The 26024-nt window shown below is 46.3% G+C and overlaps 1 protein-coding gene across 3 annotated transcripts in view; it reads left to right on the top strand.

Moving 5' to 3' along the window:
- Positions 1 to 1166: 1166 nt before the first annotated feature.
- Positions 1167 to 26024, top strand: part of TGFB2 (transforming growth factor beta 2) — a 77453-nt gene continuing 52595 nt past the window's right edge. The window contains exons 1-2 of one of the 3 annotated variants that reach the window (XM_008685675.2): positions 1170 to 2051; positions 15547 to 15630. In XM_008685675.2, coding sequence (XP_008683897.1) covers positions 1706 to 2051; positions 15547 to 15630 — 430 coding nt within the window. In that variant the 5' untranslated portion in view covers positions 1170 to 1705. Of the gene's footprint in view, positions 2052 to 15546; positions 15631 to 26024 lie in introns of all 3 variants that reach the window. The other 2 variants (XR_005836320.1, XM_008685674.2) reach the window with 2 other exon arrangements.

Raw genomic sequence — 26024 nt, 5'->3', positions numbered from 1 at the left:
ACAGAAGGGAAGACTTTCTAGAGCAAGTGATTCAGTTTGGGAGGCTGTGAGTGAGCCACACTAAGTAAAAACGGGAGGCTTGATAGCTTGTCCTTCAACAGACGGGTCCAAAATGACTATATAAAGTAAATACCATAAATCACTGTTGTCAGGGCGCACACTCCACGTCCTCCCTCCCTTCCCCACAGCCGTCCTCATTTCCACACCCCCTCAACGGTTCAGGGAGAGCTCGTGGTCTAAGTAAACGAGAGGACTTCTGACTGTAATCCTAGCACGTCACTTTGTTGAAGGCAAACACGTGGTTCAGAGAGAACTTATAAATCTCTCCTCCCGGGCAAGATCGTGATGTTATCTGGTGGCAGCAGAAGGTTCGCTCCGAGGGGAGCTCCAGAACCTCCCGACGAGAGAGAAAGAGGGGAGAGAAAGGCAGACAGGAGAGGTAGCGAGAGGCAGAAAAAGGAATACAGAGAAGAGCAGGAATGCAAGTGACGGAGACACGGGGAAAGGGATGGAGAACATAGTATAACGGTCTAGGGAGCCATTCGGGAGCGAAGTGAGGGGTTGCCCGGCTGCACAAAGTGCAGAAAGGCAAAGGAGAGGGTCTGTTGCAGGGTGCCAAGTGCCCACCTACCCACCGCGAGAAAGTCCGAGTGGAAGAGAAACCAGGAGAGGGTGGGAAAGGGTGGGAGTCCAAGGTACCCCGTTGCAGCCCCCGTAGGAATAACACTCCCTAGGCAGCGCGTCCCCGGGGCTGAAGGCAACGGCGGCAGCTGGTCGTCTGTTGCCGGGTTGGCGTCTGGAGCGAGAGCAGAAGGAGGAGCAGGAGAAGGAGGGAGGTGGAGGCTGGACGCGTCTGCGAGCGGCGGCACAACGTGGAGTAGCCGGGCAGGTCGGCGCGCGCCGGCCGGGGTGTCGGCCACCGCGCGCAGCTCCGGGAGCAGGATCGTCGCCGCCTCTGCCGCCGCTGCCGCGGCCCGCGCAGGACCCGACCGAGTCCCGAGCGCCCTGCGGAGCGCAGCCACCTCCCCGCGGCGCGCCGGGCTCGCCCCCAGCGCGCGCACACGCGCGCGCGCACACACACTCGCTCACACACTCACACGCTCACACACGTGTGCCCTCTCGGCTCCGGAGCCGCGGCTGCTCCTGCTCTCAGCGCCGCAGTGGAAGGCAGGGCCGAACCGCTCCTTCTTTAAATACCTAAATTACCGCCCGGCCAGCCTCGGCGGCCCCCCGCACAGCGCTCCCGGCGCCCCTCCCGCCAGCTCGCCAGCTGCCAGCCCCGGGACCTTTTCATCTCTTCCCTTTTGGCTGGAGGAGCCGAGTTCAGATCCGCCACTCCGCACCCGAAACTGACACACTGAACTCCGTTTCCTCCTCTTAAATTTATTCCTGCCTAATAGCCACTCGTCTCTTTTTTTCCCCCCATCTCGTCGCTCCAAGAAAACTTTTTCTTACTCCCCATAGTTAGGGTTCCCCCTGCCCATCGTGTATTAATATTTCCACTTTTGGAACGACTTGCATTTTCTTTTTAAAGGAATTCAAGCAAGATACCTTTTTCTATTGGACGTTGACTCTCGATTGTTTGCAAAAGTTTCGCATTAAAAAAAAAATCTACCTGATCTGTACTTGAGAGTTGTTGGGGATTTTTTCTTAGGTTTTTTTTACCTTTTTTTTTTTTTTTTAACTTTTTCCACCTTTAAAAAAAATGCACTACTGTGTGCTGAGCGCTTTTCTGTTCCTGCATCTGGTCACGGCCGCGCTCAGCCTGTCTACCTGCAGCACGCTCGATATGGACCAGTTCATGCGCAAGAGGATCGAGGCGATCCGCGGGCAGATTCTGAGCAAGCTGAAGCTCACCAGCCCCCCAGAAGACTATCCCGAACCCGAGGAAGTCCCCCCGGAGGTGATTTCCATCTACAACAGCACCAGGGACTTGCTCCAGGAGAAGGCGAGCCGGAGGGCGGCCGCTTGCGAGCGCGAGAGGAGCGACGAGGAGTACTACGCCAAGGAGGTTTACAAAATAGACATGCCGCCCTTCTTCCCCTCGGAAAGTAAGTACTCTTTTTTCGTTTCCATTCCCTGAGGCTTAGCGCTGCCCGAGGCTCTCGGAGCCGCCACGACTCCAGGGACGGCCCTTCCCGCTCCGGGTCCGGGTCTGCGCTCCCCCTCTCCGGTCCTCCGTCCCACCCACCTCTTTGCCAGTTGTGTGCCTGAGAACGCTAGACTTGCAGTTGGCGACTTTCGACTTGATTTTCTCCATGTCTCCCTTCCCCCAACGCCTCGGTCCCGTACGAGGCGTTAATGCTCTCCTTCTGGCCCCTGAAAGTCTCTTCCCGGCCACCAGCCAGGACTCAGCCCCCCACCTCTGTCAAACGAGAGGCGCTCCCTAGGGCCGAGTTAAACCGGGACGTCTCGGTGGGCTTGTTTTCTTTGCTGCGGGCGGCGTGGAGCCCGCCGAATTGGCGCACGAAGGGTTAAAAAAAAGTGGCTCAAAGCTAGCCTCTCCGGAAGGCGCCCCTTTCCGGGGCCGACCTATCAGCGGGTTCCCCAAGCCTTCCCTATTGTCTCTAAGGCCCCTAAAAATGTCAGCATCGCCAAGACAAAACCCGATTTGGAGACCCCTCGAAAAATACCTCGGAACCCTCAATTTTTGCATCTCTTGCCACAGCTGGGTGTTTACACTCCCCAAAGGCGAGATCTTGTCACCACGTCCCCCTTTGATTTCACCTGGAGTGGTAGAAAGGGCAACGTCGTTTCTGACGATGTTAAAAAGTGTTTTACTTCGCGTTATTTTTCAGAATTCCCTCAGACCTGTCTTCTTAAGATCGCTGGTGGAGCAGATCATTCTTCTACGGGTTTACCGTATCTTTCTTACTCTTGAGCCCTCGGCTCCCCGAGCTTTCTTAGGCTTCCTTGCAGTTATTTCCGTGCTTTCCTAAATCTCACAGAGTAGAAGACAGCCCGGTTTTGTTTTTTTTTTTTTGAACTGGCTAATCTGAGGGCAGCGTCCTCAAAACCAGCTGGCATACAGTAGCAGTGGGAGTGAAGTGATTGATCGTGCAGTTCCTCTGGGGGGAAGGGAAGAGGACAGTTAGCTGAGAATGATTTCCAAGTTCTTAAGGGGGGAAAAAAAAAGAAAGAAAGAAAGAAAGAAAGAAAAAAGAAGCAGCAGCATCCAGTGATACCTGAGAGGGTTAAATACCAGGAAGAAGAAGAAGAAAAAAAGCTTCAACATGCGTATTCCAAATCCCAAGTCATAAACTTTTCATTGGTTGCCCATTTCTCTCCTCCCCTTTCCATGCCCTATATACTTGCTGGCTGCCTTCACAGAGTCTCTGTGTCTTGCCTAAATAGATAATATGGCCATCTTAGTAGTTTTATCCTAGAGGTTCTAATTGCAGGGTGGTGCTCTTCTTTTTTAATATTTATTTTTAGTTTGACAAATCCTAGTTCTGTGACTTGCCATGTCTTGTACTTGACAGTGTTAGAATGTCAGCCCCTGAATCTCCCGCCAGTCTTCCTGGCCACCTTTCTTTTTGCTGCACCTTCTCTGTCCACAAGCAGAGCAGATGTGGGAGATCCTGGCAAGCAGGATGGTTTCATTATTGTAATTAGGCACCGTCCACAACAGGGGTGATAAATACACACAGCCCTGGTTATTCCCCTTGGGAAGTAAAGTTTTCTCCCTGGGGTGGAGCCAAGAAGACATTAGGAAAGCAAGTTCACTGTAATTGGTCCAGAATGATTGAGACCAAACAGAGAGTTGAGTCAGTTTGCTTTCTCAAGCACGTGTATCCGTTCTACTGGTATTTGGGCAGGCGAGCAAGTAAAGTAGGTTATATAGAAGCTGAACCATGTTTACGTGCAGAGGAAGTTCAAATGAATTGCCAGTACTTTTATAACAGACAGGAGGTCTGATCTCTTCCTCATCATTAGACAGGTGTGGAGAGAGCTAGTTACCCAAGAGGGCATTGATTCTTTGTTCTTTCCAGCACACCTGAGTCCAAAGAGCCCAGATGATCCAACCCGGGATAATGATCATCCCCAAACCGGAAACATTCTCAGAATGTTAGGATTTCAGAGGATGATATTTAAGATCAGTGTGTGGATTCTCTACTCCATCCCACCTCCAGCCACCAAATAGATTAAAAGATCTGATCAGTGCTGTATAAAAGAAGTATGCTCTCCGTTTTCATACAAAGAATACCGGCTTCTATGGAAGTTTAGGGGCAGAAAAGCATAGTAAGAGCAGGTTGGGTACTACTGTGCAAGAACTGTGGATAATTTTATAGAAAGTAGGTTAACTGATTTTCCAGCACTTTCTAGTTATACTGGAATATAGTGAACCCTTCCAAAAAAAAGGAAGAAAGAAGAAATCACTCCACCATATTTTTAAAGAGCAAACTGAAAGTACAGCATTGGCTTATATACCAGCTTTCCCTCTTTAGGACTTTTCCGCCCAACTTTTAACTCAGGCATCTCTGAAGTGGCTGAAGGGAGGGAGTGTGCTGTCATTTCTTGCAGTGAATCTGGCAAGGGTCATAAGCCTCAGAGATGAAGGCATGGGAAAGATCACTGGTTCATTTTTTACCACCAGCTTATTAGTGTTCAGGGAGTGACTTCAGCTCAAATATTACAAATATGCTCTAATTATACTCAATGAGCTATATATCATTACAGATCGCTGATAGCCCTTTGTGGGACATTTTATACAGTTCAGACTACATATTTTTAGCAATGTGGAGATTTAAAAGTAAAAATATAAGAGATATTGTATATGCCCTTAGGCATATTTTGTTTTAAATATTATCCTTGGCCCGGTATACTGTATAAATACAGTAAATATGAATAGAACTGGCCAGGTGCCAATCTTGCAGGATGAATTTTAGTCAAGAAGGTATTTATGGGATATAAATAATACTGTGTCAACATTTAAAGAAGGGGTCTGATTAGTTTTGAATTTATTCCTCTTGATCTTTTCACATGCTGTTAGTTTAAGGCTCAAAGTGGAGTTATGCTAAGGTTTACTGATAGCTTACCCAGTGGGAATTAGTGGACGCCCTAGTCCTTTTGACAAGCCATCTGAAGTTCAGGGTACATCTGTTTGAAAGACACTGCACAAAGCTTTAGAAATCTCGAGAGTGATTCCATTCACTAAAGTGAGAATCCCGATGATGGACAGTTAATATCTGTAGAGGCTTGGACAATCAAAAAAAAGAAAGAAAGAAGGAGACAAAGTTTCATTTTCTATCTTTCCTCTCACTTGTTTTCATTATAACAAACCAGGCAGTGTTGGGGTTCTAACAGGTGGTGATTTTGCCCTCGCCCCCACCTCCCAGGGAACCTGTGGCGATGTCTGGCTGTCATGTCTGGTAGGGAAGGCGTGCCACTGGCATGTCGTGGGGAGAGGCCAGGGACGGGTGCTACCCATCCTCGAATGTACGGGACAGTTACCCTCCACTCATCACTACCAGCATACACATCAAAGAATTGTCAGTAATGTGCATGTTGAGAAACCCTGTAACCCTGGTATCTATTTTAGGTTACCAAATTATTGCGAGGAGTATCATTTTAAAAGTAATACCCTAAGAATCAAATATCTGTATGATCAAAAGGAGATTAAAATGAGAGCATTGGATAGAAAGATAATCGGAAAGTTATCTTCATTAGATGGGAGTATGAATTGGACCATTTTGTGTGGTGTATACTTTATTATTGTGATTTTCAAGCACCTACATTGGAGACCTCAAAACTTCCCATTCATTTATTTAGCCTAGTAATGATGTTGTTGCCCCACCCATCAGTAACTTCAGTCAGCAGCAATGTGATGTTAGTCAGAACAGAGAAAAAAGAAGTGAGGAATTGTCTTGGATTTTCCTTGCAAGGAAAATAAGCAGTTCATGTAAACAAGGAGTGGGGTCTCCAACCTAGACAACTGAAGAAAGTAAATAATTGTATTGGTTTATTCTATCATATTGAATTAGATGAACCAAAATATACAGCCTGAAACATCACAATGAGGTCTCCTTTGTAATTGTTTCACACGACTGTTAAACCTTTAATAGCTAGCAATCTCCTTTTGTATTTCCCCTGTAATTTTGCAAGTGAAATCATGGAATGTAGAATGAGTACCAATAGCCCTATGGTTTTTAGGGAATTCGACTTAAGATTCTATTCATGGACATGTCCTTCCGTATACAGACTGCTGGACTATTGGCCAGTTGCCCAATGAAGGAAAATATTAGGAATTGCTGGAACATAGTAGTATTTTTGCTTTATATCCAGGGATTTTATTTTTTAAGATTCTCTGTTTGAGGATGTGTGAGAAAAAGAGAGAAAGAGAAAAATCAGAGACAATCAGATTTGACCCCTTGACTTCTACAATGATTGAGTTATTAATACACAACAGACCAAACTTCAACTTCTGCAGTTTTATTATATCATTGCTTGTACTAACTCTAGTGCCTAACTGTGGTTCCAGTAAACTTGGGTCACATTCTTCTTTCAGTATTTCCTCTCCTTTCCTTCTTATACTTTTCAAAGACTAGGAGAAGGATACTGTTTATAACTGAAGCAGTTGGGCAGGCTTTGTTGCCAAGTGAGAGCAGCTCAATGCAAGCCTCTCCTGAGGAGTCCCCCTCCGGCGGAGCCTGGGCGTTGTGAGGCTAGGGGGGCAGGTGGGGACCCCTTGACCTGGCCCAGGGACCTGGAGCCCTCTGTGTCTCCACAGCGACCCCTGGGGTCTACTCACGGAGCTGCACTCTGTCAATTCCGACTTTTCCCTGGTGAGAAGACGCTGATGTAACCTAGTCGCAGCATCTTTCATATAAAGATATGAAAGAATGACAGATCATTTTTCCTAGAGGAAACGGAGACGCGAAAAAAAGGGCTAATGACTCACTGTTGATCCCACATCAAATCTGGGTTAGCACCGAGGAGGTCACTGACTCTTAGGCCTTCGCCCAGAGATGACAACACACTGCAGGCTGCATTTTTAGAAGGTTAGGGAAACAAGAGTGGAGGAGCCCAGCCCTGGGCGACCGTGCGCGCGACCACCGACCACCGGGTGGGACTCAGTCCGACTCCGCCCTCCCCGGCCGCCCCTCCCCCGCCCCCCTTTCTGGTCTGGGCGGTAAGGTGGAGACTGCGTGCAGGAGCTCTGAGAACAGCCGGTTCCGCGGTCTTGATGCCGCATTTCCGGCCCTGCCGGATCCGGAGAGAGGCTCTGGAGTGGCCAGATGTGCTCGCTCTCCGCAGGCAGCCCTTGTGCTGCGGGCGCTGTTCTCCTCTGCGGATTCGGAGCAGCTTGATGCGATGTGCCTCTGGCCCAGATACACATGTTTCCATTGTCATTGTGAAACCATATGGCGTGCTTTTTTTTTTTTAATATTCTTTAAACAAAGATAGTTTTAAACCTAGGAATTCAGTGTTCTCCAGGTATTTTAAATTCAATAGCATGCTAAGGATTCTTCGATGGGTTTGGTTAGGCTGAAAGCTGGCCTCGGTCATTTGTTGAGAAAGCCGCCTCGCGCTGCAAGTGCAGCGGGGTTTTGTTTGGTCATTTGTTTTCTTTCCTAACCTCTGATACCCGCAAGTGGGTGTGGAGCTGGCCCGCACCGTGACCTCCACCTTGTGCCCCGGTGACCTCCACCTTGTGCCCTGGTCGGTTGGGTGGCCTTGGCTCTGCATCAGACTCCGGCTTGACCTCTTCCCCCACAGTCTCCGAATTGCCTTTTCTTCACTGTTCTAGAATATCTGCACGCATGGCAGTTCGCCTCACTGAACCCGGCTTCATCCAGTTCACTTAAAGATGGGGAAGGTACCTGTTTCCTAGGGTTGTAAAGGATCCAGGATGACAGGCGTAAAGAAGCACCTGGCTCTGCATGTGGCACTCGGTAGGCCATCTTGGCAGCTGTTATTCACTGAATCTCAAGCAGCACTGATTTTAAGATGCGCCATTATTTTGTGTGCCACTAAATAAGGAATATCAGTGATAATTATAACATGCCATCGATTGTAAGACACATTAAAGAGAGGTGATTTAGAGATAGTAGAATGGGATTAAAAGTGATGCTCTGAGAACCACGACTACCGGCCTGGAGTCAGAAGGCACTTCATTCTTTTCTCTGGAGGTGCTACTCAGTGGATCTATTTCCCTTGCTCCCTTGGACTGGTCTTTAGGAGACCTTTGCCACTTAGGGGACTGGAAGCATAGACTGGAAGGGCTGGCCACCCACCATGTCTAGTCCTGTCTGCTCATATAAGAAGACCTTGGGAATTCAGACTTCTTAGGTAAGATTTCAGGTTTCTTAGACAACATCCAAGACCTGTCTGGCCCCTCCTTGTTCAGCCCCACCTCCTGCTAAATCCCACTCGTGCGACACTCCAGCCACATCACCTTCTTTACCTTTATCCAAATGGCTCATTTATTTTTGTGCCTCCAGGCCTTTGTCTCTGCTGTTTCTTCCATTGAAGATCCATCTTTTAACACCTTTAAACATCCTTTGAGGTTTCGTCAGATGCCAAAACCTTTGGTTTTCCCAGTCATGTGAATCAGTTCATCCTCTGCATTCCCCCAAGACTGATACTCATCTCTAAAGCAGCCTCTTTTCTTCTGCTGTCGGTAAAATCTAGCCGTGCTCCAGCTGTCTTCTTCGCTGGTTTGTAAATTGCCTCGGAACAGGAGCGGACTGTCATAGAAACTAGTGCATTGTATTTGCTCATACATACCTCATAACTGAATGAGCGCTTCCCTTTAGAGAATAAGAGGGAACCACCGGACGAAGGCTCTGTGGTTCCTAAGCATCAGGACCAGGAGCTGTAGAGAGATGACATCGACTCACCTTCGTTATCAGGGAGAATGTACCTGGTGGATCATATCGCTGTGGTTACAGCAACACTGGGTTTCTCACACCCCTCCATTTCCTGTTTCCAGTTTAACAGACAATGAAGAGAGTCACGGTGAGGATAATGATGGCAGCTAACCTTCGCTAGGTACTGACTGTGTCAAGCATAGTCTTAAATATTATCCCTGCTTGTCTTCATTGATCCTCAGAAGCAACCCTGTAGAGGCCACACTAGCACTTTCCCTGTGACATGTGAGGACATGGACACAGCTATTTCAATCGGGGATGGCTTATTGAAGGTAAGGCTCTTAGTTACCACAAATAATCGAGGCCCTAAAATAGAGACCAGGAAACGGAGAGCACGAGTCTCCTTGTCCTCTGGCAAAATGCTGTAGTGCATCCATGTAAGAATGGTGTCGCTCCTCTCCTACCAGGAGTTACACCCTTACGCTCTGAATTCTTTCCCTCAGAAGGCGATATACCTCTGAAGGCTTGGATACCACCCTGGGTCTCTTTCCCTGCCTTGAACACAGGCAACTTTCCTCACTCTATTTGGTTGGTACAAAAATTTTGATTTATCAGATCCCTGGTTTGGTCGTTAACTGCAACCATTTCTTCACAAGAGTTTTGATAAGTTTGCTTGATGGGGGATTCCTCCTATCTCTTTCAGACAATTAATTTATTTGGGAAGGCAGGCTGGTAGTGGCGCAATGAGCATGGGCTTTGGACGCAATAGGAAAAGAAGGAGTATAAATAAAACAGAATGGCACCAAAAGAGTCTCAGAGACTGAAGGGAAGACGTAGCACCAAAGACAAGAAACCCTGCTCCAGGCCTATGGCGGTTGTTCAAAAGTGGTTTTGTTTTAGTTAGTAGAGAGGATCTATATTTCAGCGATATTAAAACATGCATATGACTCACACAACAGTCACCTTTTTATCTTTCTCGGTTATAAGGTTTGAAATCCAGCAAAGGAAGGAGGGGATGTTGTTCCTAACAGGCTAACGTGCAGAGGGTGCTTCTGGGTAATGTGCTTCTGGGCCTGGCTCAGACCTGCTCCAGTGAGAGTCTGTGGAGAAAGAAGCCAGGCCATTTGGAGTTAAGGCTGAGCCAGGTCAGGCAGCCAAAGTTAGACTGTGGTGGACCTCATTTCACCTCCATAACCAAGCACCGGCCACAACAGTTTGTTAGCTGTCAGGTGATTCATTTTAAAAAAAGACCTTAGCAACAAAATGACATGAGGGAGTAGAAGTCTCAAAGAGGAAGATGGATGACAGGAAGAGGAGAACGTGGTCAAGTGTCACCGCAAAGGATCTGAGGAGGAAATGAAAACGTGGGAGGTGATAGCGGAGAGGAGAGGCCGCACCAGGCCCTGGGTGGTTGTTAACAGTGCAAGACGTTCTCTGTGTGAGGTAGCGTCCAGCTTTCCTGGGGCGGCCGAGTGAGGCCATTCACTGGTGTGAGAAAACATCGCTGTCCAAGAGGAGTTGAGTTTACTGGATTTCGCATCTGTTAGAAGGAGGGAAAGCCTCCTGGTGCTGAGAAAGCGATTATTTGTGGGCCAGGACCATCCCTTCATTCTCTCAAATGAGCCCTTGGATATGTTACTGCCTGACAAGTTGGAAACGTGGGGCTTAGATACTCCTTTAACCACAAGGATTTGAGGAACTCAGGCAAATGGAAAATGCTTTCTGGAGGTTGTGAAGCTCAAACCTTCTGAAAATAGTCTGAATGCATTTCAGAGCTCCCCAGGCAGCTGTTTGCCCTTCTGCTGGCATGTTCCCCACGTTTCACGGGGAGAGTGCCCCTCTTCCTTCAGGCCCTGCTTGCTGCCTACGTGTGGGGGATTGGGAAGCAGGCTATTCCTGGAGGGAACACACTGGGTTTCTGAAAGAAGAGCCTTAGGGCCGCTATTTGAGACTATGACTGCTTTTTTTTGGAGATGTTGTTTGTTTCAGGAAATACTGTAGCATCTTTCCAGTCTCCTGAAAGAAAAAGAAAAATGTTGTGACTTAGACCTTGGCTCTGTTCATTTGGCTTTCTCTATCTAACCCACACCACACTGACAAATACCACATCTGTCTTGACAAGCTAGTTCACAAATAACTACTCATTCATAACTTGAAGCTGTTGTAAGAGTCCTTATTTGTTACTTCATCTTGGTGAGCGGGAATGCAAAGTTTGCTTTTTGAGAAAGACACTGAAATGACCGCAGGTCCAGTGGCCTTTGCAGATCTATATGGAAGCACCATCTAGAAGAGAACACTGTGCATTTTTTTCGTGTCTTTTGAGAGCACGAAAATATTGATGGTTGTCAAAACCTAAGTGGGAATTTTTGGGAAAGTATCATTTAATGTTTCAGTTTTGGATACATTTCAGTGTTAATAATTAAATGCTTTTTTAGACAAAGTTCATCAGCGGTTATTCTCTCTATACCAGATGCAGCAGGGACTCTTGTCATTCCTTCCATTCCTTCCACCTGGGGGTTTGGTTCTTCTTTGGTCATTTATTTTCCTATCCATTGGCTTAATCTCATTTTCACTTCTGCTTTGACATCTTAATGACCATACCATAGAAGTTGTTGCTCTTTGCTTTATAATAAACTCTTGCAAGTAAGATGCTGGCTGACCAAGCCCCCAAAAAAGTGGATGACTTACTCAGATTCCACTTCAGAAGGAGGGGGAAAAAAAAAATCACAGGTGGAGGACTTTTTTTTTTTTTTCTTTCAGAAGATAGGTGATTTGCTAAAGAAATTGTCCCCTCTGAGGTCTGTTTGGACTTTCTGAGGGGAAATGTTTCCACATCCAAGCTCATACCTTGGCATTTGGGGCTCTGGATGTTAATGAGAAAGGAACAGAGGTAGGAGCGAGCGGAGTTCCTGGCTTTAGCCGGAAGTAGCTAAGCAGAACCAGAGCTCAATTTTGGCCGGCTCTTCAGGTTCTGAAGCATCCGTTCTCACCTTTAGATATGTCTGCTAAAAAATCATGGTGACTTGAATAGTAAGTTAGTAAGTTAGTCATTCATTTGTACCTCCTTGCAGTAGAAAACCTTTGGCTGTTAAGGGCGTTAATGGTCAGACCTATGAACTCAATCCTGAGCTGCTGCTGTTTCACCCACTAAACTTGTGCTTTTCTCCCCCATAGAATGAGGTGACTGGTGCTAGTGTGTCTTAGAGAGAGATATTTCAGAAGAATTCCAGTGTCACAAAATATCACCATCAGCAATGAAACTATGTGTAGAGAGTCATGTCTAATTTCATTAATTCTTGGCACTAGTGTCCAGGTTCTAGAAGGGAGATCTTGAGCCAAGCTGACCCCGAGTCATTATGTATTTGGGATCACCAGCTTGCCTGTTCTCAGTAACATTTGCTGGGAATTCTCCAAGTAAAGTAGAAACTCACTGGAGTATGTGTTGGGAGGAAATGATAGGACCCCCTGATGGACCTGCTACCATCCCGAGAGAAATGTCTGTAGGGAAGGTTTGGAGGGATTAAGGAAGGGGACTAATCCGACACAGAGTTTACTGGAGCATTTGTAATGGCATTTAATTATGTTTACGATATTGTAGCAGCGAGAAAGACTTTCTCTCTATCTTATAGACACTTTCACATTACACAAAACCCCTGCTTACTCCGAACAATCCACCTGGTTGGATAGTCTTGAGGTCAAGTGAGATTTTGTAAAAGGCCTTTTTAAAAAATATTTTATTTTATTTTATTTAAATCCAGTTAATTAGCATATAGTGTCTTATTAGTTTCAGATGTAGAGTTCAGTGATTCATCAGTTGCATATAACACTCAGTGCTCATTCCATCACATGCCCTCCTTAATGTCCATCACCCCGTTACCCCAGCCCCCTACCACCTCCCCTCCGGCAACCCTCAGTTTGTTCCCTAGTTAAGAGTCTCTTATGCTTTGTCTCATTCTCTGATTTCATCTTAATAAAAGGCCTTTTTGAAGCTGTAAGTCACAAAAGCCTATACCAAAGCTTCTCAAATTTTACCATGCAAAGGAATTCCCTATATCATCAGTAGTGCTTATTATAAATGCAGATTCCCAAATCTTTGTCTCCTACCCTCCATCCCGATTATGATTCAGTAGTTTTCAGGTGGGCCTTGATGAGAAGGCCAGGTGATTCTTTGGCAGGAATTCAGAAAGACACTCTGGAAACACTGTGCATTTTTGTTTTGTTTCCTTGCTTTATTTCTTAGCTGTGTTATCCCAGGCAAAGTGAACCTCAGAACTTATATAGTTAATATCATAGTCTTTTAGACATTTTGTAAGTGACCCATGCAAAGTTTTAGTTCCAGGAGCATTTCTGTCTTATGACTTTTGTGACTGATAGCCCTCCATGATCAGTTAGTGAATGCCCAAGTACTTTCTAAAAAGGATTATTTCTCTAAAACTAATTGTCTTGGATTTTCATAGGTTTTCACATTTTATCAAGCATTTCACATATACCAAAGCCTCACTGATCTAAAAAAGTGTATTCCTACCACAATGCCACTTGACTCCTGTAGATTGTTGAAATTGATTTTTGAAAACACCACGGATTGCTTTTCTTTGGTCTAAATAATCACTGTAGCATCACTTATCTCTACCCAATTCATGGTCTTTACTTCCGAGGCCCTGGATCAGCATCAGAGCGCGCTGTCTTTTTTGGCATTGCTTAACAACAAACAGACAAACAAAACCAAAAAAGAAAGTAAGGAAAGAATGGATTTTAATACTACAGCTTTATGGCATAGTAAAAGTAAACCAAAGGGGCATACTTGAGGACTGCTTGCTGGAAATTGCAAATGACAGTAGTTACCTTGCTGTGGTCCCACCCAGACTTCCTTTGACCTGGGTGACCCGGAGCAATTTCAGGGATCTGGATTCTGTTACTAGAACTGTCCCTCTTCTGCACCACAACATCCACTGGCCTGAAGAAGGTGCTGTTTCCCAGGAAAAGGAGTTAAATCCCCCCAAGAACAGCACGGGGCCATAGTCTGAAGAAAAAGTATTGCTAACCAAGCGACTTCTTCTGCGTATTCTGCCTTTCCCTGGTTACATTCTTTGAGATTTTTATTTAAGATAACTTTCAGCATCTCTTGTTAGAGGTCAGATATGAATGAGAAGATTTTGTTTGACTTGCTAATCTTGTGACAAACAGTTTATACCCAGTGTAGCTTCCTGTCTTTGCTGACTGGTTCTTTGAGGGAATTTTCTCCGGGTTAAGGCTGTGGAGAGCCTCTAAAAATAAACAACATGGTTGCTTCTTGGTGAGAACATATGTGAGCAGATGGCAGCTGGTAACGGCATATGGTGGCAACATGAGAGCAGCATGTTGCAGAAAACTACGAGGGGACCTTCCTCGTCCATGCCTCTGCGGGCCATCCAGTGCCCCATAATCCCAATGACACAGAGTTCTGACTGGGAGGTGTGTCCCACAGAAGCATGAAAGCATGTCACGGGGGGCTTGTTAGTGGGCTGAATGTTGGAGACGGTAAGTCACAGGGTATGGAAAAGGGCTTCCTTGTCCATTTTCAAATCAAGAGATAAAAGGCACAGATATGGAAAAAAAAATTTGAGAGAGGATTCCACAAGGCCCTTTGTCTTTTGTCAAAAGCAGTTCTCAAGTCTGGTCTGCAGAGTGACAAGGCTACTTCTGGAAGACATGCCCTAGGTGAACGGCAGGTACCTGGATGTTAAATCCACGTAAAGAGCTAGGAAAGAAGTGTATTCACCCCCGGCCTGGAAGCCAGTCAGGGATTCGTCTATCAAAGAAGTTACATAACTAATATTATTACCTCCCTAGATCACCTTCTATTTGCCAGTGTCTTAAATATGTTGTCTCATCGTGATCTTCTAAGAACCCTCAGAGGGAGCATGATGTTTGCTTCATTTAGAGAAACTGAGGCTTGGGTGAATCCTGGCACTTGCTCAAAGATTCACAGGAAACCGGTGACAGAGCAGGGGTTTCAACCTACATCTTCTTATGCAAAAATCCTATATCTGTCACTGACTCGACCCCAGATAAAACACTCAGCAGTGTTTTCTCTTCCATTGGAGGTATTTTTTGGTGTATATTTTTTTTTTTATAAGAATATGGCGGGCAATATACCAGATGTCGTTGCTGTTACTTCAAAGAAATAAAAATTCAAAATTTCACGATGTCATAACTATCATGGAAGATAATGTTTAATCCATCCTGAGCAGCCCTAGATTTTTAAACTGTAGCTGGGCAGCACCAAACTTGTATTTTTGACTTATTTAAGGACTTTTCATCTGCAGGTTAGAAATGATGATGTGTGTTTTAAGGAAACTGAAATCTAGGCCAACCAAACGAAACATTGAGTTTTATTCATAATAGGTAGGCTGTCTTTTGTCAAAGGAGGTCAAAGCCTTTCCTGTTCATCTTTGACATAAGTCACAGTATTTATTTTACCATTTCCGTGTATAAACTGTACATTGTGATTTTGACGCTAGACCGTGTTAAAGGGAAAACGGAATTTAGGAGCCTGACTGCTGGTTAAGGGATGCCAAGAGATCTGGGACCAGAATCCCTCCTGGATCCTTGGTCCCCAAGTAGCGGGGACCTTATATGTGTGGGGGAATAAGTACATTCAGAGAGCCCTCTTGGACTTTGAATCTTTGTATAGCTCTGTACAAGGCATCGCCTCAGTAAAATAGCTAATGACTGTGCTTTTTAAAACTCCTAGCTGTCTGCCCAGTTGTTACAACACCCTCTGGCTCAGTGGGCAGCTTGTGCTCCAGACAGTCCCAGGTGCTCTGTGGGTACCTTGGTGAGTACACTTGTCTGCTTTATACCTCATTTGACATAGTGATATCAAGTCCATCTTTAGTGTCTGTCTCCTGTGGGGGAACTTGTCAGAGGCCAAAGAGAGTTCTGGAATGCAGCCTTGTAGCTGAACAGTCACAAAGATGCCCCCGATGTTTAGTCTGTAAATGATGACTCGATGGCCATATGTGCAAGAATGGGTTGTGGGTACATGAGAGCTGTGCTCCGGGGGTGACACAGTGGTCTGAAATACAGATCTGCTGACTCCCATGGACGATGCTCTCTGGAGGGTTGAGCAGTATGGCCAGAATATCGGGGGTCCTTTTTGGGTGTCTCTTTTATATCTGTGTTCTTATGCCTGGCATACAGTAGTTGCTCAATTAATGTTTCTTGTACTGAACTGAAGGGGAAGAAGGAGCTTTTCTTTCTGTGGAAGTTCTGGAGGGAGGCCTGTGGGGAAGTTGCCATTATTTGTGACCTTCCTATTGTCATTTCTGGGTTGCATGAGAATGGATTGTCATGGATCAAGCCTTTGGCTGACTCGCCCTGGGAGCTTGCCACTGAGCCCTGACCCTCAGAGTAAGTGCACACCCCTCAGAGCCAGTGCCACGTGTCCGGCCGTGGAGCACTGAAGCCCGAGGTCTCAGTGCTTTCTGATTTGGAACATTAATCAATTCAGTCAGCTTTTATTGAGAGCCTACTGTATGCTGGGCAGTGAGATCCCAGCAAAGAATAGGACTTAGGTGATCCTGATAGTTAAGAACTCAGGGGCCCCGTTGTCCCTGATCCATGTTCAGGAAGAACATTGTGAAATAGACTCACAATCCTGGCATTGGTTCACTCACATTTTTGAGACCCCAAGAAGGTTTGTATTATACTGATGCGAAGTGTGGGCAGGGGTCCCAGATAGAGACAAAAGAAATGTTTTTGTTACCTTAGTAGAGATCTGGTTCACTGGTGTATCCTGCTCTGCAGTTTACCATGCCTAACCTTGCTTCTTAGGAATCAAGGAATGAAGGATTAAAGTAGTTTATTTACAGTGGGTTACACTGGGTTTCCTCAAAAAAGAACGGATTCTATTGAGACTATACGTTTATTTTCATGTACAAAAGTGGCTAGAAGCTGCCATGTGAATAAAGAGTAAAAGGTTTAATCCATGCTTTTAAATTTCCGTTTCGTGAGACAGATTATATTTTGTTTTCAACCTCTACATTTGTATTTTATTTCACTATCTAAACCAAGGATTTAATTGTGTGATGTTTTTCCCACTAGCTTTTTGGAAAAGAAAAGGGAAGGGAATAAGAGAAGGAAAACATTTGTTGAATCCCTCCTCTGTCCCTGGCACTTAGAGATGCAACGTCCTGATCCTCCCCCCCCGTGTTAGTGGGTTGGGGAGGGCCGGGATGACCATCCCCACGTGTCAGGAAACTGTGGCTTGGAGAGGAAAATACCTTGTCCTCGGTCATAGCACTCGCGGGGGGCAGAGCCAGAATCCGAATTCAGGTCTGGCCTCGCTGCCCTCCGCCAGACCACAGAGCCCCCAGAATTTCTGGCCTTCCTTTTGCTTTCCCTTGGCCATCCTGTCCCATTAATTTTTATAATTGTCTCAGTGACTACTTTGGATTAATTTCCTTTTCATCTTTTCTTCCCATAGTAAACAAGTTGAGAGGCCTACCCTGGTTCTCTGTGTGGTTTTTCTTCTCAGACACTCCTCGCTTGGGGTTATTTTCGGTCATTTAATGGCTGCAGGCCTCCTTCTTTCTTTGGTGAAAACACACTGGAAACCCACCCTGCTCTTCAGTGAGTCTGGGAAAATCAGGAGTGTCTCCGAGGGTGTGGAAGGGAGATGGGCACAAACTCCACGGAGATTCTGGGTAGTGGGAGGCCTCCACCCCACCCAGCTTCCAGGCCTGTGCGAAAACCCTGCGGACCCCTTTCAGACCTTTCACAGAAGACTGCTGAGCAGTGGGGCTCTGCATTTTTTTTTTTTTTTTTTTTTGTCTCTGTTCTTAGAAATAGTAATTGAGTAAAAATGTAAGTGAGTGGATGCCAGGGGGCAAGTGTCCAGGGTCAGGGTGAATTTCTCCATCCTGAGTGTGATTCTGAGCACTCGTTAAGTGGAGGCCGGCCTGTGCCAAGCAGCTCGAGGGCCATCCCTGTCACCTTGTGTGACCCGCCTCTCCATTCCAAGGAGATGTTGGGAGCGGCCGGAGGGAGCACAGGGCCCGTGGCGCCTCTCGCTGTTCTCACTCTCTAACCTGGGTGTAGTTGATAACTCCGTGTTCTGACACCCCTGATTGGACTGGCTGCTCGGATGCGGCATCAGCTTTCACTAAAATTCTCTGGAGGAAGAAATGGTCCTTGCTCCGCACAGCCCATGTGGCTGCTGAATCATTTTTCTCTTTTTCAATTCGTTAGCCCCCCAAATCTTGGGTAAGATAACGTTAGCCTGCCTGAAGCTTTTCCTGCTGAGATCTGAGACTCCAGAAGGTCAGCAACGGAGACAGTCTCTCTGTGAATAAATGGATTAAAAGTTGTGAAGGCGAATTCAGGCGGGTTTTGGTTTTGGTTTCGTCTTTTTTCAAGTCTTTATTGAGTAAGAAGCTTGGAAGTAGCTCTGTGGAGGTTGAAAGGCGGTGTTTCTCCAGACATGGCCTGCATGTGTGTCTCCTGACGTGTCCTAAAGAGCAGATTCCCCGGCCCTGGCCCAGAGCCACAGAGTCCGAGTGGCCGGGGTGGGTGGAGCGGACGCTCGTGCACCTGCAAGCGGGACCTTGCTAGCGTCTGCGGCCCCTCAAGGCAGTGGAAACTCTGATTATGCAGGTCTGTTTACTCGGTCTTCTAGCACGGAAGGATCCAGATGAAGCAGGGCCTCTGTGTGGTCAACTGGTTCTGCAAGTGTGGGACCCTTCACCCACAGCACAGCAGAGTCTTGGCCCCGTGCTGTCCTTTTTCCCAAGTGCATACAGAGATCAAGGTAGACCTGTTGTCTGCAGGATCACACGTATCCCCTGCTCGCTGTCCACCGTGGGGCGGGCAGTGAGCGTGTAAGCAAACAAATTAGTCACATGGGGTAATGGAGGCTGAGTTTGGAAATTATGCCTGGGAGTGAATTCTTCCACTCAGGTGCCTTCGGCTGGGCCGCTGTGAGTGGGAAGGGGATTTTGAAAACTAATGGATGATGTGTAAGTGACATGTATAATGTATAAGTCGATGTGTAAGATTTAATTCCTTGAGGTTGTGTTTGGTTGAAGCACTGCCGACCTCTTCATGGCCTGAATCCTGTTCTCAGACATTCCGCGGGGTAAGGATCTGGCCGACAATGGAATGTAAACTCTGCTCTCTCGGCCAGACTCAGCTTTGAGTAACAGCGGTTTTCTGCTTCCAAATGATGTTTTTCTCAGGTGCAAATCTGATCAGCTTTTAAAAAGAAAAGTTAATAATGAACTGCTTGGCGCATGTGCAGTGCTGTGCCGCCTGCTATCCTGATGTTATTTTGGTTATTTTGGAACCATGCGTATTTTGAATCCAGCCCCACGGTGTGGATATTCTATATACTGTAGGATTTTCGCCGTCAGACTATTTAGAGAAATATCCAGTTCTGCATGGTCTGTATCTCTCACCCTCCCACTCGGCTACCGAAGTATGAAAAGAATGATGGGTAGTGTCAATTCTACTTCCCCCAAAGCCTTTAATGACAAGATCTCTACATTAATTACAAATATAGATTTAGTTTTAAGATAAATGGCAAATGCATGCAGAGATGGTGGGAGGACACAGGTAAAAACAGGACGTTCTCAGGATACATTAGTTCATTCAGCGGGATTTCCTGCATGTTTGCTCTGCGTCAGGCACCGGTCTAGGCACTAGTGATGCCATCAGTGAATAAAACAGCAAAAAAACCTTGGTCCTTAGATCCATGCGTTAGAAGAAGATAAAGAATTCATTTTAAAAAGTAAATAAGGGGCGCCTGGGTGGCACAGCGGTTGAGCGTCTGCTTTCGGCTCAGGGCGTGGTCCCAACGTTATGGGATCGAGTCCCACATCGGGCTCCTCCGCTGTGAGCCTGCTTCTTCCTCTCCCACTCCCCCTGCTTGTGTTCCCTCTCTCGCTGGCTGTCTCTATCTCTGTCAAATAAATAAATAAAATCTTTTAAAAGAAAAAAGTAAATAAGAATGACAGAATTTGAAAATGTTAGAGGGGAAAACAGAGCAGGGGTGGGGATGGAGAGGGGAGTTGCAATTTAAAGGAGCTGGACGTGGGAGGGTGCAGGAAGAGGGTGGCATCTCAGCAGAGGCTTGAAGGAGGTCAGGGAGGAGCCTGGGGCTCTCTGGGAAAGAACATTTTTGGCAGAGGGAACAGCTGGTGCTGCTCCTGACATGTTCAAGGATTATCAGGAGTGTCCTAGGAGATGAGATTAGGGAGAGAGCATGTCGGACGGGTCAGGTAGCGCCTTGTAGGCCAACATAAAGTCTGTGGCTTTTCCTCTGAATGAGATAGGAGGAAGGGTGGGTTTACTCAAGGTCGTTCTGGTGGCTGGTAAGGTGAGACTAGTACACTGGGTGACTCATGGCGGAGTGAGAAGTCCAGTGAGGAGGTCTTTGTAATGGCATTTTGCAGCTGCCTATCCAGGTGAAACTTCGCTCTCTCAAGAATTTCAAATACTGCTGAGTTCTTTCTTTGTTAATCATTTGATAGACAAGCTCCAGTAGGTTCTGTATATAGAATAGTGGTTTTTGAAAGTTTTTAAAATTCATATTCCTGAGTTATTGTTGACTCACCCCTTTTCCTTTCTAGAAGGGAGCTATCTGTGTTTTTAAAATAACTCCCGGGGTTTCCCATCTGTGCGGACAGGTGTCCTTGCTTGCTGTAATGCCTTCTCACAGCGTCTTTGACTTGGTAGGCAGGGACACGTGCCACTAAGCTCACTGGTGACCATGTGTTGGCCTAGGAGAATGACAGACTACCTTTCCCTGTGGAAACTAGAAAGTTGGGCTTCAAAGAGTATTTGGATCTGTCCAGATGTGCCTAGTGCCTTTGCCTAAGCTTTGAAATGAAGTTAGAAGCCAGGGAATTTGTAAAACTATGTCTCTTATTCGTCGGGAAGCATTTCTGTTGGACCAGAGTTTGCTTTCTAACTTTTAAGTTTTGAACAGGAAGACTGGAATGTGGATTTTAGTCCTTCCTTCATCCGTACAAGAAATACCTATCGAGTCTACTGCGTGCTGGGTGTTGTGCTGGGTCAGCCAATAGATGGAGGAATGGAGTGCAGACCCTGTCTTCAGGGAGCCTGCAGCGAAGTGAGGAAGTCAGGCAGACCAAACCAACCAAACAAAACCAAAAAGCCAATACCATGTAGTTGATTCTAAGTGAGAGTCTTGACAGGTTAGAAGAATTGTTGAACTTGTCCTGGAGAGGTGAAGGAGGCCTTCCTGGGGGAGGTGGTATCTGCTCCTTGAAAGCCAGCCTTTGCCATTGCAGTTTGCCCGTCCTTAAGCAGCCAGAGGAAGCTGCTTATGCTTTCTGGAAGGAGAAGATTTGTCCTTTGCGTTGTTTCCTTCCTCTCTGATCTTGCATGACTACCATCATGAGGAATCGTGAAACAGCAGAGGCACTTAGTGTGGTCTTTGAAAAAATTGATGTATTCCTTCAGGAGACCCACTCTGAAATACTGAGGCTGGAGGGTAAGATCTTTATGTCGAGTATTTGTTATTCAGAGTTGTTACATTCAGAAGCCATAATTTGTCTGTTGCATGTAAAATCCATTATACTGGGAAGGGCCCTGGTGTAATGGGACCCTGTGGAATATGGCATTATTTTACAAGCTCAAGGTCACTATCTAGAGCTTTTTTCTTCCTCTCAATGGCATACCACAAAAATTCATCTCTCACTCCTATTCTATGGGTTTGTGGGGTGGCTGTGGCTTCGTTCCATGACATCCTCATTCTGGGACCCAGGTAAAGGAGCAGCCTCTAACCCGGGCATGCTGATTTCATGGCCAGACCATGAGATGTGGCAGTTTTCCCGGCCCACATTCCATCGGCCACACCTGGTTTCAATAGGACAGGAAGGGAGAACAAAGGTGGGGGTCAGGTGGCAATGGGCCCAGGAGAGAGGAACAGACATTTTGCACAGAGGACACAGTTTACCGCAGTGTATGTGGCAGAGTTGGGGAAGGCAGAAAGACTTCATCCATGTTAAACACTTTCTATGTCGTGTGTTTGATATGGCTGGGTCTACTCTGTTGCTTTGTTGATGGAATTACGGGGAGCTTTATAATGGATATTTACTGAATAATTAGTAGGCTGACTTTATAACAGATGTAAATGTCATTCTCCATTTCTTATATTTGACTGGCTTCTCCAACAGAGACAAGTTTATCTGGTGTAAATGGCACAGTTGGTAGTACTGGGTTTCTGAAGGAAGTCCTGACACGTTACGTGAAATTTATGTCTGTCACGGACACTCTGAATCTCAGGCTTACCCCCAGACACATAGCGACATCCCTTAGCCTTAGGGTCTCCGATTGCCACCAGGGTCCTGACATGCCCAGCCATATCTGATAGATGTCTCCAGGAACAACCACGCTAAGTTCCAGGACAGTAGAGGTCTGCAGATGCTTCACTGTTTGCTGCAGGGAGCGTGAGTTTCCTATTTCTTCTGTCTCTTGTGTGAGTTCTATGCCAGTTTAACAAGCTAAGCATCACGTGCCACGTAGTTCCCTAGAATCCTATCTAACCTGAACCTTGGTCTCCTGACAGTGACGTGCCAGGTAGGCTGCTTAGACTCATGCTCCTTCCTGCTGTGTTCAGGGAGCAAATGGAGAGAAGCCCTGCTGGCGTGGGGCATCCCCTGTGGGACTCTCCACGCAGTGACAGCCACCCGTCCGTGCTGATGGCTCCTGAGCGGGCTCGGTGGCTTGGTCTCGCGAGCTCGCAGTCATCTCCACGGCCTCTTGCTTAGTATCCTTAGTAGCTGCCGATGCTGAGCTTTTCCATCCTGCCCTTGAGGTCAGTGGTGGGAAGGAGCAGAAAAAATGAAAGCATTGTTTTGCACATGGCTGGACATCTGTGTTTCTGAATCGGCCTGCTGTGTGCATGATGCAACTGCTGGAGCTGTTCTGCTGAATGTGAACTTTGTCCACTGACTGGAGTCAAAATTGGTTTTGGATCCTCTGAAATCTAAATGGTCAGACCACGTTTTTCTAATATGCAGTTGGATCGGACCTTAGCTCTGAAGTGGAGCTGACTCGTTTGTGTTTACGCGGCAGCCCGGCTTGCTTCTCTGTTTTCCTGGTCCGTGTTGCTTGTTTTCCCAGGGCTGCGACTTACCTCGTCCACTGCCCGCATTCAGGAGAGCAGGAGGGCAGCTCCCTGTGGGACTGCGGCCACGGAGCCTTCAGGGCTTGTTGACTTGAGTGTAAGTGTTAGGGAGAGAGACTTTTCAGAGACGGATCAGGGGAAGCACCAAGAACAGCTAACTTACAGGTACGCTGGCACGGCGGCAGGGACTTGGACTCGGGCTGCAGATACCGCCGTGCTCAGACCCCTTATTGGAAGCGTGGGCACTTTGGTGGGCTCTGGGGCCGAGATTCTCAATCCCACTGTGCATCGAGCTGCCTGGGGGGGCATTTAACATGCTGGGGTCCACCTCCAGAATTTCGACTCAGTTGGTGGGGAGCAAGGAAGGAGGGCGGGTGGCATCTTTCGTTTTCAAAAAAGCCCCAGGTGATTCTCATGTTCGGCTCGAGTTGAGAACCTCTGTTTTGGGGGTTTCCATAGCTTTTGTTAAAACTATGATTTTCTGTCCAGCTATCCTTATTATAATATGAGCGAACTTCTGTATGAAGAAAAGGTATATATTTGAGCGGGGGTGTTGGGAGAGATGGGATTCTGTCTTCAGTAATAATAAATTAAAAATACGGATAATGCTAGTCAACCGTTATTGAATAGTTATATTAGGCACTGTGCTAATCTCTATAGTAGGCTTATAAGATAAATATAATTATTATTCACTGTTTCATAGATGAGGAAACCATCTTACCGACATCCTGTAATTTCCCCATGGTCATGTAGCTCATAAGTAGGAGAGCCAGAACTTGAACTTGAAGTCTGTCTGACTTCAGAGCTCATCCTACCAGTCGGACCTCTAAGATGATAAACTTAAACATGAAATTTTGGGTGAAGGGATGAGATGTCAGAAGAGAATGCACTGAGAATAATATGTATCTGTATTATTAGGAAATCATTCTATTCTGAAAAAAGAAAAAAGTGGTATGTTTGGATGTCTTTCTTTTTTTCTCTTAAATACAGTATCTCGCTCCCCCAAACCCAGGAAAGTTCAAGACAGGCAGCAGAACCCAAGGGCTTGCACACGGATGTGGGAAGGAGGCAGCGACTTCTGGGTTTAGCTCGTCTGTGTTCTGTGTTCCCCATTTGAGGAATGGAAATGGTTTCTTATGTGAACCGACACAAAGCGTGGTGCCTCCTTGCAGTTTATTCTCTTGTTCAAACTGTGTAGTCACTGGAGCGTGTAATACAAAATCCAGGTGTTTCTCATTTTGTTCCCTGGATAGGAACACCCTTTTTGTTGTTGTTGTTTGTGTCTCTGCAAGCTGGTATATCTGAGTACTTACTCCAACTACTGCATTAGTCCTTTAATGCCTGTTAAAAGTCCAGAACCGTCCCAGGCTAAGGCCCTAGAAGTTCCACCGCCCGTTCCTGGCAGTCCTATCTATCCCCGTACATATGAAAGAATGTTGCAGATCGAGGCACCCGGTAAATATTTGTTAAATGAGGGCGTGAATGAATTTTGCAAATACGGGCCATGATTGAAATAGTGCCGTGCATGTTGCTAAGGATTTTTTGGGAACTGAGAAAGGTCTTAGTTAATTGGTAAGCTCCCAGTTTCTGCCTGGGGCCACATCGTCTGTTCGCCAACTCCTAATTGCCTACCTGGGAGACCTTTCTGTACGCAAAACATAACCGTATTAATAGGCTTTCAAAAAACCCCAGGTCACCAACCTCTACTTATCTCTCTTAGCCTTGATGAAAGGATCCTGACTTTTTCTTCGCTCGAAGTAGCATTTTTCATATTATAAGCTAGAAACAGTGCAGAGTCCCCAGAGCACACGAGGAGCAGGAAGGGAAGCTCCTTGCCAGCCCGTGTGAAAGAGGAGAAGCCCCACTTTGATGCAGTCTGGCCACGGAGAGTCTTACGGGGACACCTGGATAGCTCCCTGCTCCCTCTGTGAGTTCAAACGACTGTCACTGGAGTTACAAAGGGACAGTAAGGCCTGTGTTCTTGGGTCCTTAGCCAGACAGCCCAAGTCTTTTTAGGGCTCTCCTTGTCCCAATCTGATTTCTGCTTGAGACTTGAACACATGCAGGCTGCCCTGGAACGGCTTTGAAACTACTCTCAGGGTAGTGGAGGAAAGTTGCATCAGCACTGCAGCCTTTAAGCAGGGTTTGTTTTCTTTCTTTTTTTTCCTTTTTTTTTTCTTTCTTTCTTTCGTTCTTTTTCTTTCTTTCTTTTTTTTTTTATTGCTAAATATCCAACAGGCTGAACGGAGGAAATTCAAGTCTAACCCTGGAGGGACCCCTGTTTAGTCATCTGTCTAGACAGACGGGTTCATATAATGGGCCTCTCTGTTTCTTTTGCTTTGTTATAACAGACGGTGGTCCCTTCCTTTAAAGTTGTGAAGATGTCAGCCTTTGGTTTTTTGATCCTAACCTGCTGTTGATAAGCCAAGAAAGTGACTCACACATGAGCCAAAGATGACTCTGGAGTGTGACACTCAGTCTATGATATAATAGAAAGAAAATACAGGCTTTGCCCAAAGGAGCCCCAGATAAAATCCTGATTGTAACACCGGGCAAGTCAGCTACCTTCCCTGAACCTCATCTTTCTCTTCTCTAAAATGAGAACTAATTAGGGGCACCTGGGTGGCTCAGTCGGTGAAGCGTCTGATTTCAGCTCAGGTCATGATCTCAGGGTCCTGGGATGGAGCCCAACCTCCTTGCTCAGAGCAGAGTCTGCTTCTCCCTCTCCCTTTGCCCCTCCCCCCATCCCTCCCTCCTGCTTGGGCTTGCAGTCTAATGCTCTCTCTCAAGTAAATAAATAAAATCTTTAAAACCAAAATGAGAACTAATTTTAAAAAATCTCCTGCTTAACGGTCCTTTCCAAAAAAGAAATTAATACATACAAATGCCTGGCACATGGCAGGGGCTAAATAAACCATCATCCATCCATCCATCCATCCATTCGTTCATTTCAGGGTGATCGGTCAAGTCTTTAACTTTCTAGCTTTTGTATACGGAGAATTATAGGGAAACCGGAAATTCTGGCCCATGTGTTTAATATCAAATTTCCATACATCAACAAAAGCAAGTGACTTTTT

The sequence above is a fragment of the Ursus maritimus genome, unplaced genomic scaffold (genome assembly GCF_017311325.1).
Source record: "Ursus maritimus isolate PB19 unplaced genomic scaffold, ASM1731132v1 scaffold_2, whole genome shotgun sequence".
NCBI lineage: Eukaryota > Metazoa > Chordata > Mammalia > Carnivora > Ursidae > Ursus > Ursus maritimus.
Note: the sequence above shows the minus strand (reverse complement) of the source record. Positions and strands in the feature narration are given on the sequence as shown.